This window comes from Chiloscyllium plagiosum, chromosome 46, assembly GCF_004010195.1.
Source record: "Chiloscyllium plagiosum isolate BGI_BamShark_2017 chromosome 46, ASM401019v2, whole genome shotgun sequence".
Lineage (NCBI taxonomy): Eukaryota > Metazoa > Chordata > Chondrichthyes > Orectolobiformes > Hemiscylliidae > Chiloscyllium > Chiloscyllium plagiosum.
The window spans coordinates 12663480-12674132 of record NC_057755.1 but is presented as its reverse complement, the minus strand read 5'-3'; the positions used below and the strand labels follow the sequence as shown (position 1 = coordinate 12674132).

Here is a 10653-nt window from a genome sequence, read left to right as displayed (position 1 = left end):
TCTCCTCCCCCACTGACCTATTGTACTCTATGCTACTCTATCCCCACTCCCACCCTCCTCTAGCTTATCTCTCCACGCTTCAGGCTCTCTGCCTTTATTCCTGATGAAGGGCTTTTGCCCGAAACGTCGATTTTGCCTGTCCTTGGATGCTGCCTGAATTGCTGTGCTCTTCCAGCACCACTGATCCAGAATCTGGTTTCCAGCATCTACATGTCATTGTTTTTACCTTATGGTCCTGGATCAGGCAGGTGGGACTAAGTTTAGTTTGGGATTATGTTCAGCATGGGCTGAAGGTCTGTTTCCATGCTATATGATTCTAAGACAAATATGAACTATTGATTTCATCAATATAAAGATAAGGTGATACATTTTGGAAGATCTAATACAGGAGGGAAGTACACAGCAAATGATAGAACCCTTAGATGCATTAACATATAGAGGAATCTATGCATACAAATCCACAGTTCCCTGAAAGTGGAGATGGTGGTCAAGGTGAGGCATGGTTGCCTTCATCAGTCAGGGCTTACAGGGTAAAGATCAGAAAGTCATATTGCAGCTGTACAGAACTTGAGTTAGGCCACATTTGGAATAGTGTGTACAGTTTTGGTTGCCAAACTACCAGAAGAGTGCAGAGGCTTTGGAAAGGGTAAAGAAAAGGTTTACCAGGATGTTACCAAGATTGGAGGGTATAAGCTATGAGGAGAGATTGGACAAACCTGGTTTGTTTGGATTTGAACGTAGGAGGCTGAGGGGTGACCTGATTAAGTTTACAAAGTTATAAGAGGCATGGATAGAATGGATAATCGGAGTCTGTTACCCAGGATAGAAATATTAATTAGCAGGTTTAAGGTAAAAAGGAGAAAGATGTGAGACACAAGTATTCTTTTACACAGAGGATGGTAAGTGCCTGGAATGCATGACCAGAGGAGGTGGGAGGAGTAGATACAATAGCAATGTTTAAGAGGCGTCTTGGTTGGCAGGGAATAGACAAATACAGATCATGTAGAGGAAAAAAAGATTTTAGCTTAGAAAGGCATTGTGCATCAGCACAGACTTGGTGATTGAAGGCCCTGTTCCTGTGTTCTTTTGCTCTTTAATATCTCAGATATGCCCTTACTTTGTGTAAACCAGCTGTTTGATTCCTAATTGCTCCCAACCACCTCTTACTATCTATTAATTGTTGATGCACCGACTGCAACACACTAAACCACCAAGAAAATTTTACCTACTTCTTCCCCTGTCCCTTGCATTATCTCCAAGGGAATAGCATAGATCTTGTTGTGCATTTCAACTGTTCGTCTCTTGCCACTACGAATCTTCACAAGTAGAACACGGAAGTTGGTTCCACCGAGGTCAAGGGCTACAAAATCCCCATTTTCTGTAAACAAAAATTGAAGTTAAACAATAAATACTTTTGATCCTTGCTATCGTACTATTAATGTTAAAAAATAACCTTAGTATTTCTTTGGTTATTATTTTGGATTGGTACTCATTATAATATTCAATGATTCTAAGTACCCACACTATTAAGGGAGATGATGGCGTATGGTAATTGTCAATATCCTTTAGGGAAGAAAATCTGCAGATCCGATCTATGTGTGACTCCAGAAAATTGGAAAGTGCAACGGTTTGAAGGCACCCTGGGAAAGTGTGACAGAGGGAGATGGTACATGGTTGTTCTTTTAAAATTTGTGTTCAGGAGTTCATTAGAAAACGTGGAAGTGCCATCGTGTAAACCTGTGACATCTGACACAGCATTATTTCAAATCACTCTGGTGCTTGCTTCCTGCCCTCTCGTAAACACTGAAACACCCTTCAGCTGCTCTGGAGCTGCTCCTGAAGTAGGAACCCATTTTGGTGGAACCAACACCATCATATTTATTTCAGTGTCAGGCATTTTAAAAATACAAGACATCAAACTGCATATGTCTTCATACCTACTTATTGCTGCATTCAATTGGTGTTATCAGAAATAACTATCGCAGTGGTCTCACTGTCACAGCCAACTCAGAAACCAGAGGTTTTAGCAGGAAATCACAAGTGAACTCCACAAACTTCAGAACAATACAGACACGAGGGTTTAAGCTGATTGGGTCGGTTCTTAGTCATATGGAAAATAAAGAGCTACAGGAATTGATTTTTTAAAAACCAGCGGGGTAAAAATAATTTCCAGCAGGAATGCAATGTGCCCATTACACGTAATGTGAGGAGAAAGCTGTGGGTAGACCCAGAGTCTTACTGGACAAACCAGTTATGGATATTGAAGCCAATCATGAAATGGACTTCTCCCTTCATTTAGCAAAAATCAAAACATACCAAGCGGAAACCTGTGAAGAAACAGCAGCTGGGACTGTAAGACAAGGGAGGTAACCTTGGGAATGTAGTTGAGTGTTTCCCCAACTGTACTATCCCTACGCGGTGAGACAAAGCTATGTTTGTCACCCAGGTGCCAGAAGGCGTGGGCTAAGGTATAAGACCATAGGCACAGTTAAAGAAAAGATTAACAAGTTCCATGGTTTCAGTAAAGTTAAAGAAGCCCTCTGAAAATTAAGTTGTGAAAATTCAGAGTTTCCATGATAGTTACAATGACACCATTCCTTACATTGGACTGAAATCAGTACTGAAACAGGAGTAGTCCACAAGCATCAAAAGGAATGACTTACCTCAGGTATAGTTAAATGGAATATATCAAATGTAGAAAAAAAATGCTTAACAGCTTTCCCTTAGAGGTGTGCCCCTTGCTGGTGAGTTTTTTTTATATAAAGAGAACTGAATTCCATGATGTGGCCACAACCATCCAGACCATTAGGACTAGGTTGAGAGGATGCACATATGCACCATACAAGTTTTGAACTTTCTTTGGAGGCAGTGTGGGAGTAGTAAAGCTTTACTTTCTTTCTCAATTTTAAACATTTAAGATTCAGTAGTCTAGCTCAAACACTAATAAAGTCGCTGAGTAACTTGACGGAGGGACAGTTATCAGTCAAACACCTCAGATTTGAATGGGGCCTCAATAGGTACTAATTGCTCTTGAAGCTTAATCAGTGAGAGTTGTCCAAGCTCACCTCAGCTCTACATAGGAGAGGGCCTTTTGAAAGTGCATGATCAGGAAACTTCACATAGTTAGGAAGGAGCGATCCCATCCAGGGTGAGACACAGCCTATGCCAGGAAATAGTTTGGGAACTTTAGCTGCAGCATAGGAATTCGGTGCAGAGATGAACAGGTGTTTTCTGCTTGCTTTGTTTGGCTCATAATTTGTAAGGTTTACCTTAAACAAGATAGATTGAAGCCCAAGATCAGGGCCCAGCACAAAATAAAGTGATATCACAGGAGAATCATAAGATCATTGGTTAGCAATGGCTACTACTTCGACTTTCTGCTATAGGCTAGATTGAAGGTAAATAGGAGAAATATTTACCAATTAAAAACTAAAAGATCAGTAGGAAATTTAAAAAAAAACAAACTAAGAACTAATAAATAAGATCAATGTGAGAGCTAGTGGACCCCACTGTAGTTCATAGTGAACACATCAGCAGCAAATATTGGTTGCATGAGGAACTCCACCTCAGAGCTGATGAGCTGGAGTCTGAGCTTTGAACACCACAAGAAGGGAAAAGTTACCTGGATGCTATGCTTCAGGAAGTGGTCACACCTCTTCGATCAACAACCCCGAAATCTGTCAGTGGTCAGCGACAGGAGGGTGTGACTATAAGTGAGGCAGGTAAGGAACGTAGGGGGGGGTAGTGCTAAAGGTGTCTCAGCCCTTGAATTTGTCTAACAGACTTCAGATGCCTGCTCCCCGTTTGCATGACAGTCGAGCTGTAGAGAGGATGAGCAAACTGACCACAGCACCATGGTATAGGGAGGCATTCAAGAGGAGGTAGAAACGAGAAATCTAACTCTAATCAGAATCGTTGTGCGGCCAGGATTAAGAGTCTGAAGGCAGTGTTGCCTGCCTGGTTCCCAGGATCAAGGCATCACATCTGGGCTTTAGAGGAATTTGGAGTGCAAACGGAAAGGTCCTGTTGTCTTGGTCCATGAAGGTACCAATAATAGAGGTAGAAAGAGGAAACAGGTTATGCTGAGGAAATATAAACAGTGAGAGGCAACATTAAAAAGCAGAATCAAAAAGGATATAATCGCCAAATTACTATCTAAGCCATCTGTTAATTGACATGGTAACAAGATTAGGGAGGCAAATATGTTGCTCAAAGATTGGAGTGGGAAAAACGGGTTTGAATTCACAGGACATGGGCACTAGTACTGAGGAAGGAAGGAACTGTTCTGATGGGACAGGATCCATCGGAATCATTCTTGGATCAGAATCCTGGCAAATTGCATAACAGTGGGTTGGAGAGAGCACTTTAAAGTAAATAGTGAAGAACATGGGGGGGGGGGGCGCTGTTCACTCCCATGAAAATTGTAAAACCAAACATAAAAGATAAGGTTGAACTACTGGTTAGTCATGGGACTGATAGTTACCATAAAATAAAAGGTACAGACTATATGTATGTCATCAGGGTGGCATGGTGGCTCAGTGGTTAGCCCTGCTGCCTCACAGCACCAGGGTCCCAGGTTCAAATCCAACCTTGGGCGACTGTGTGGAGTTTGCACATTTTCCCCGTGCCTGCGTGGGTTTCCTCCGGGTGCTCCGGTTTCCTCCCACAGTCTAAAGATGTGCAGGTCAGGTGAATCGGCCATGCTAAATTGTCCATAGTGTTAGGTGCATTAGTCAGAGGGAAATGGGTCTGGGTGAGTTACTCGTCGGAGGGCCGGTGTGGACTGGTTGGGCCGAAGGGCCTGTTTCCACGCTGTAGGGTATCTAATCTTCTGCAAAGGAACCATAAAAGTATGGGGAAATGTGATAATCAAACAAGCAGACTTAAAGTCTTTATATCTTAATGCATGAAGCATTCATTATAAATGAAACAAACCAATGGTACAAATTGAAGTCACAAAGACTTTAAATTAGTTGGAGGCTCAGGAGAGGTTATTAAGATTTGCAGAACAAGTAATTGGACAGATAATGGAAAGGATCAGCAATCTAACTTCAGGTACAGCAATAAGGGGACAACTACGAAAAGGCGAAGGGAAAGCAAAAGGGGTATGGTCAATGTAGGACTGAGGATATTGTATTTAAATGCACTTAGTACACAACATAAGGTAAATGAACTCCTTATTAAACTCAAACCATTCCAAATGCCTGCTGACTTTTTCTCATGCACATTAGGGTCACAGTGGCAGTCAGGCATTCAAGTCATCAGGTGCCTCAGCTCAAGCTGGATTTTTGGAGCCCAGGACTGAAGTAGGCAAAGCATACGTGGTAAGACTAGTTTTGAACTAAGTGTATTTCTTTGGAGAATTATGGAACTTCTTTGGATGTGACCCAAGAATACCTTACAAGTTTGTAATTGGTTATGTGGTTGCTCCTCTCGTTCCCATACTTCTGATTTCCCTCACGGATCTATTCTTGGAGCTCTATTTCTCATTTACATGCTGCCTCTCAGCAAAGAGGCCCAAAACTTGATGTTATCATCCACACATGATTTGGAGATGCCGGTGTTGGACTGGGGTGTACAAAGTTAAAAATCACACAACACCAGGTTATAGTCTAACAGGTTTAATTGGAAGCACACTAGCTTTCGGAGCGACGCACCTGATGAAGGAGTGTTGCTCTGAAAGCTAGTGTGCTTGCAATTAAACCTGTTGGACTATAACTTGGTGTTGTGTGATTTTTAACATCATCCACACAGGCTGACATCACCACCTCTCAACTGTTCCTCTCTTTAAACTTCCAGAATAATTTCCTGATGTCCAGAACTGAACCAGAAGTTTCTTTGATCCCTGTCCTAAAATTCATTGCCCAGTCAACAATTCTCTCTCTCTCTCACCCTGTCGAACGTCTGAGGCTAATCTCAGCCCAAGATGTACTTCCAATCACATATTTACATCATCTAGACCAACTATGTCCACCTGTGTAAGATCACCTGACTACTTTGCTGCCACATTGCATCTGCTGTTGAAATCCTCACTTGTACCTTCTCAATCTCTAAACTTGACTGTTCCAACATATTCCTGGCTGGTTTCCCACATCCCACCCTTTGGCACCCTGACGACAAGCAAACCTCTATTGTGCGTGTTCGAACGCTCATCAAATCATGCTCACCCATTTTCTTTGATCTATACCGACTCCCAGTTAAACAATGCCTCTACTTTAAAATTCTCATACTTATTCTTAAGTCTTTTCACAGCTTCATTCCTCCCCATCTTTTTCTCTCCAGCATAGGGGTCCACAGCACAGAAAAAGGGCTTTCAGATTATCACGTCCATGCGGAATAAAAATAACCACCTATCTATTCTAATCCCATTTTCCAGCACTTGGCCCATTGTATTGTTTGTCTTGGCACATCTAAATACTTCTTAAATGTTGAGAGTTGTTGCCTCCACCATCCTCAATAGGCAGTGAGTTCCGATCCACATCACCCATGAGTGAAAAAGATTTTCCTCACCTCTCCTCGAAACATTCAGCCTCTTACCTTATATCTATGCTCTGGCCATTGATCTCTCCATGGAGAAAGTTTCTGTCTACCCTATCCATGCCCCTCATAATTTTATATATCTCAATTCTGCCTCCTCTTAATCTCCTCTGCTGTAGGGAAAAATACCCCAGTCTGTCCAATTTCTTTACACAACTGAAACCCTGCAGTCCTGGCAAAATCCTGGTAAATCTCCTCTGCCCCCTCTCCAATGCTATCACACCACTTCTATAATGTGGATTCCAGAACTGCACTCAGTACTTTTTTTTTTAATATATAGTTCCAGCAACTACCTCCCTGCTCTCAAAATCTATGCCACGACTAATAAATACCTCAAACCTTCTTAATCACTTTATCCATCTGGCCTGATACCTTAAGGGACTGGTATATGTGCACATTAAATCTTACTTTGAAAGTTCCAAAAATCTGAAAGTTTAATCCCTGAACAATTAGTGGCCATGCCTTAAACTACAAAAGCCCTAAACTCTAGAATTTCCTCCCTAAACCTCGCTGCTTCTGTTTCCTTTTTAAAGATGTTCCTTAAAACCTATAGCGTTTCCCAATTGCTTTACAATTCCCATGTGAAGTGTCTTGGGATGTTTTACTTTGTTAGGCCGAGGTAAACACAGAGTGACTGTTGGACTGTTAATAATAAAGTACACAGGCTAAGATTTTAAGTATAACTTGGGTACCTGTTCCATCGGGGGTGCTGCGAACAAAGGTTGGCAACATTTTCACTGTTGCAGTATCATGAGATTTCTTCTTTAAACCAAGCTCCATCTCCATTCTCATTCTCTTCTTCACCTCAAACAGCTGCTCTTGCGTGAGTGTGAACGATGCAAGTGTTTCATCTATTTCTTTGCGTTGTGAAACAAGCCTTGCGGCCACTGCAGTGACCATGGCAGCACCTTTTCCACTGCCACTTTCCGAAAGGAGAAACCGGACCTCACAGTCGGGGACTAGCCGTCTCACGGTTTTCTGGAGGCGCCTGGCAAATCTGTAAGAGATCACAAAGAGATCAAGATAGATCACTTCTGCACACAAAAGAATGTAACCATCATAATTTTACAAACACGATGGTAAGAAAAACATTTACAGCTGCCCTGTGCCTCAGTTGGGCAATGAGCTGTCAAGTACAGGTCCCAGATTCAATTCCTGCTACTTTAACTGACTTCTGTCAGCGTAGTTATGATCACTCAATGTTTCTGTTACTAATTGTTCAGGACGGAGATCAGTTCGAGAGATTATGCTTGTGTGACCCACAAAGATTTGCCCTGCTTACTGACATTATTTATAACTTTGTATCAATGTTTCCAAAAGAACAGAAGCACAACTGATAGAATTAATTCGCTGAAAGAACTGCACTATTCCTTAACTTTTAAGGAGTCTCCCTCCTGCACAAAACACCCAGAACCTTCGTGAGCTTAACTTGATACAAATGTAAGTTATGTTGGTTCTCTGCAGTGGGAGGGAGGGATCCAGCTACTTTTGAACAGGGATGACATTTTATTCATTTGTGAGAGAGTCAAGTAGTTACTTTCCAAAGTGGCCAACTATTTGAATCAGACAAGCCTTGTTTAATTGCTTTTGGGATATTAAAGATATGGAGCTGTTTAAATCCCAGATGGTTTGACATTTGAGACTGCACCACTCAGAAGGAATTATCCCTTACAGTGAGATGTTTTCACTGTTTGACATTCAGATTATGGGCTTATTGACTCCTTCACTTGTTACTTTCTCACTTGGTTAAATAAATTTAAAAAAAGGTCTGAAGTTGTGATTTGTGGCCTAGCTAGTAAAGTTATTGTTGCCTCCTCCCTACTCTATTATAGCGTTGATTTCAGTGGAGTACAAGTTGCTGTTTGCCTATCAGTTCAGTGAGCAGAATTCAGTGAGTACAAGGCTCAGACAGTGTGCTTGTCTTAAAGGGACTCTGGCCCTTATAAAGTGAAGTTGCACTGAATTAGAGGAGACTGTTGTTAAACAAAATGTAGGAGCAAATTACTGCAGATGCCGGAATCTGCACTGAAAACAGCAAATGTTGGAGATCACAGAGGGTCAGATAGCATACATGATGTGAGGGCAAGCTAATGTTTCAAATCTAGATGACTGTTCATCTTCACTTCAGCTCTGAAGAGGAGTCATCTAAACTTGAAACGTTAGCTTGCTCTCTCTCCATGGAGACTGTTGTTAAATTCAGAGTAGGGAAGACGGCCTTTGGATTCATGGATGCCATGGTGGATTGGATAGAGGTGTGGCCTTACTTTGCAGTCAGTCAGAAAGCTGCCAACAGCATCCTCAAAAGAGAAAAGAGAGAAGCTGCAGAAAGTGGTCAATTCTCAGAATGTAGCCTTGAGTACCCAGCAGCAGCGGTACAAGGAGCTTTAATGATTTTTGCAGCAAATACATTTTCAATGATATCTTCTCGTCACCAAACCAAAATCTCATGCTTTTCAATCACCACACCACCATCATTAATCTGTGGCAATCAAGTTCCACATCTAACATCCAGACACCTCACTACCCTTATACATATTTCAATACTGCTCATCTCACACCCAGTTCCCACAGGTTTCATATACAGTACCTCCATATACCTTTCATGCATCATAACTTCAACTGTGACAGAGTTGTGGCATGCAGTGACAATGGGATGCTGAGTCAGGACATCACACATCACTGAGGTGAAACTGTACTGATTAATCTTTTGGTACCTGCATATTTGCTAAATGATTTTACTTTACTACAGCACCCATGATCCTGCTGTACAGCATAATATGCAAGCTGCAAATAATTTCCATGAAACTCTTGCTTTCCTCCCTTTATCCCAACTCTGTTTAGCTTTTAGATAATGATGAACTGCTACTTGCCCAGCTGCAGTACACACAGTACAGGAGAAAAAGGAAACACGGCACTTATGAAGAGATCCCAATACTTGAACTGACTTTTTTTAAAAAAGCAGCTCCTCAGATTCTGGCACTGTACCCATGTTAGAGGTATGTGTAGAGGAAGGAGAGGACCTGATAACTCACCGGGCACAAGTGGTCTGCAATCAAGCTGGGAGGAAATGACAGCTCGGGTCAGTTTAGTAGAGTGGCTCAGGCTTTGGGGCTAGGCCCATTACTGTTTGCTATCTAATTTCAAATCTAATGTTGATCTAGCTTTTGTGCACCTAAGCAGCCGTAATCTTGTATCTGGATCAGTGGTGCTGGAAAAGCACAGCAGGTCAGGCAGCATCCGACGAGCAGCAAAATCGACGTTTCGGGCAAAAGCCCTTCATCAGGAATAAAGGCAGAGAGCCTGAAACGTGGAGAGATAAGCTAGAGGAGGGTGGGGGTGGGGAGAGAGTGGCATAGAGTACAATAGGTGAGTGGGGGAGGAGATGAAGGTGATAGGTCAGGGAGGAGAGGGTGGAGTGGATAGGTGGAAAAGGAGATAGGCAGGTCGGACGGACAGGTCAAGGGGACAGTGTGGGCTGGAAGTTTGAAATTAGGATGAGGTGGAGGAAGGGGAAGTGAGGAAGCTGTTGAAATCCACATTGATGCCCTGGGGTTGAAGTGTTCCGAGGCGGCGGTGAAGGAGGCCCAGGACCTCCATGTCCTCGTCAGAGTGGGAGGGGGAGTTGAAATGTTGTATGTCTTGCTCTGTCTAAAGGTATGTACTACCTGTACTGCACACAAAACAAAATGTTTCACTGTACTTAAGTACATGTGACAAGGATAAATCAAATGGGATATAGATAACTTGACTGGGCAAAAACTTAGTAGATGAAATATAATGTGAGAAAGTGTGATGTTTTGTACATGGTTTGGAAGAATAGAAAAGCAGAATCATAGAAACATAGAACAGTACAGCACAGAACAGGCCCTTCAGCCCACGATGTTGTGCCGACCATTGATCCTCATGTATGCACCCTCAAATCTCTGTGACCATATGCATGTCCAGTAGTCTCTTAAATGTCCCCAATGACCTTGCTTCCACAACTGCTGCTGGCAACGCATTCCATGCTCTCACAACTCTGTGTAAAGAACCCACCTCTGACATTCCCTCTATACTTTCCTCCAACCAGATTAAAACTATGACCCCTCGTGTTAAGTCATTTCTGCCCTGGGAAAT

At 42.4% G+C, this 10653-nt stretch overlaps 1 protein-coding gene across 1 annotated transcript in view; it reads right to left on the bottom strand.

Moving 5' to 3' along the window:
* hk1 (hexokinase 1) overlaps nt 1–10653 on the bottom strand; it is a 127509-nt gene that overhangs the window by 27535 nt on the left and 89321 nt on the right. Inside the window, exons 10-11 of the mRNA XM_043683146.1 lie at nt 7230–7534; nt 1230–1378 (exon numbers count right to left, since the gene is read on the bottom strand). Of these exons, the coding sequence (XP_043539081.1) occupies nt 1230–1378; nt 7230–7534 (454 nt within the window). The remainder of the gene's footprint in view (nt 1–1229; nt 1379–7229; nt 7535–10653) is intronic.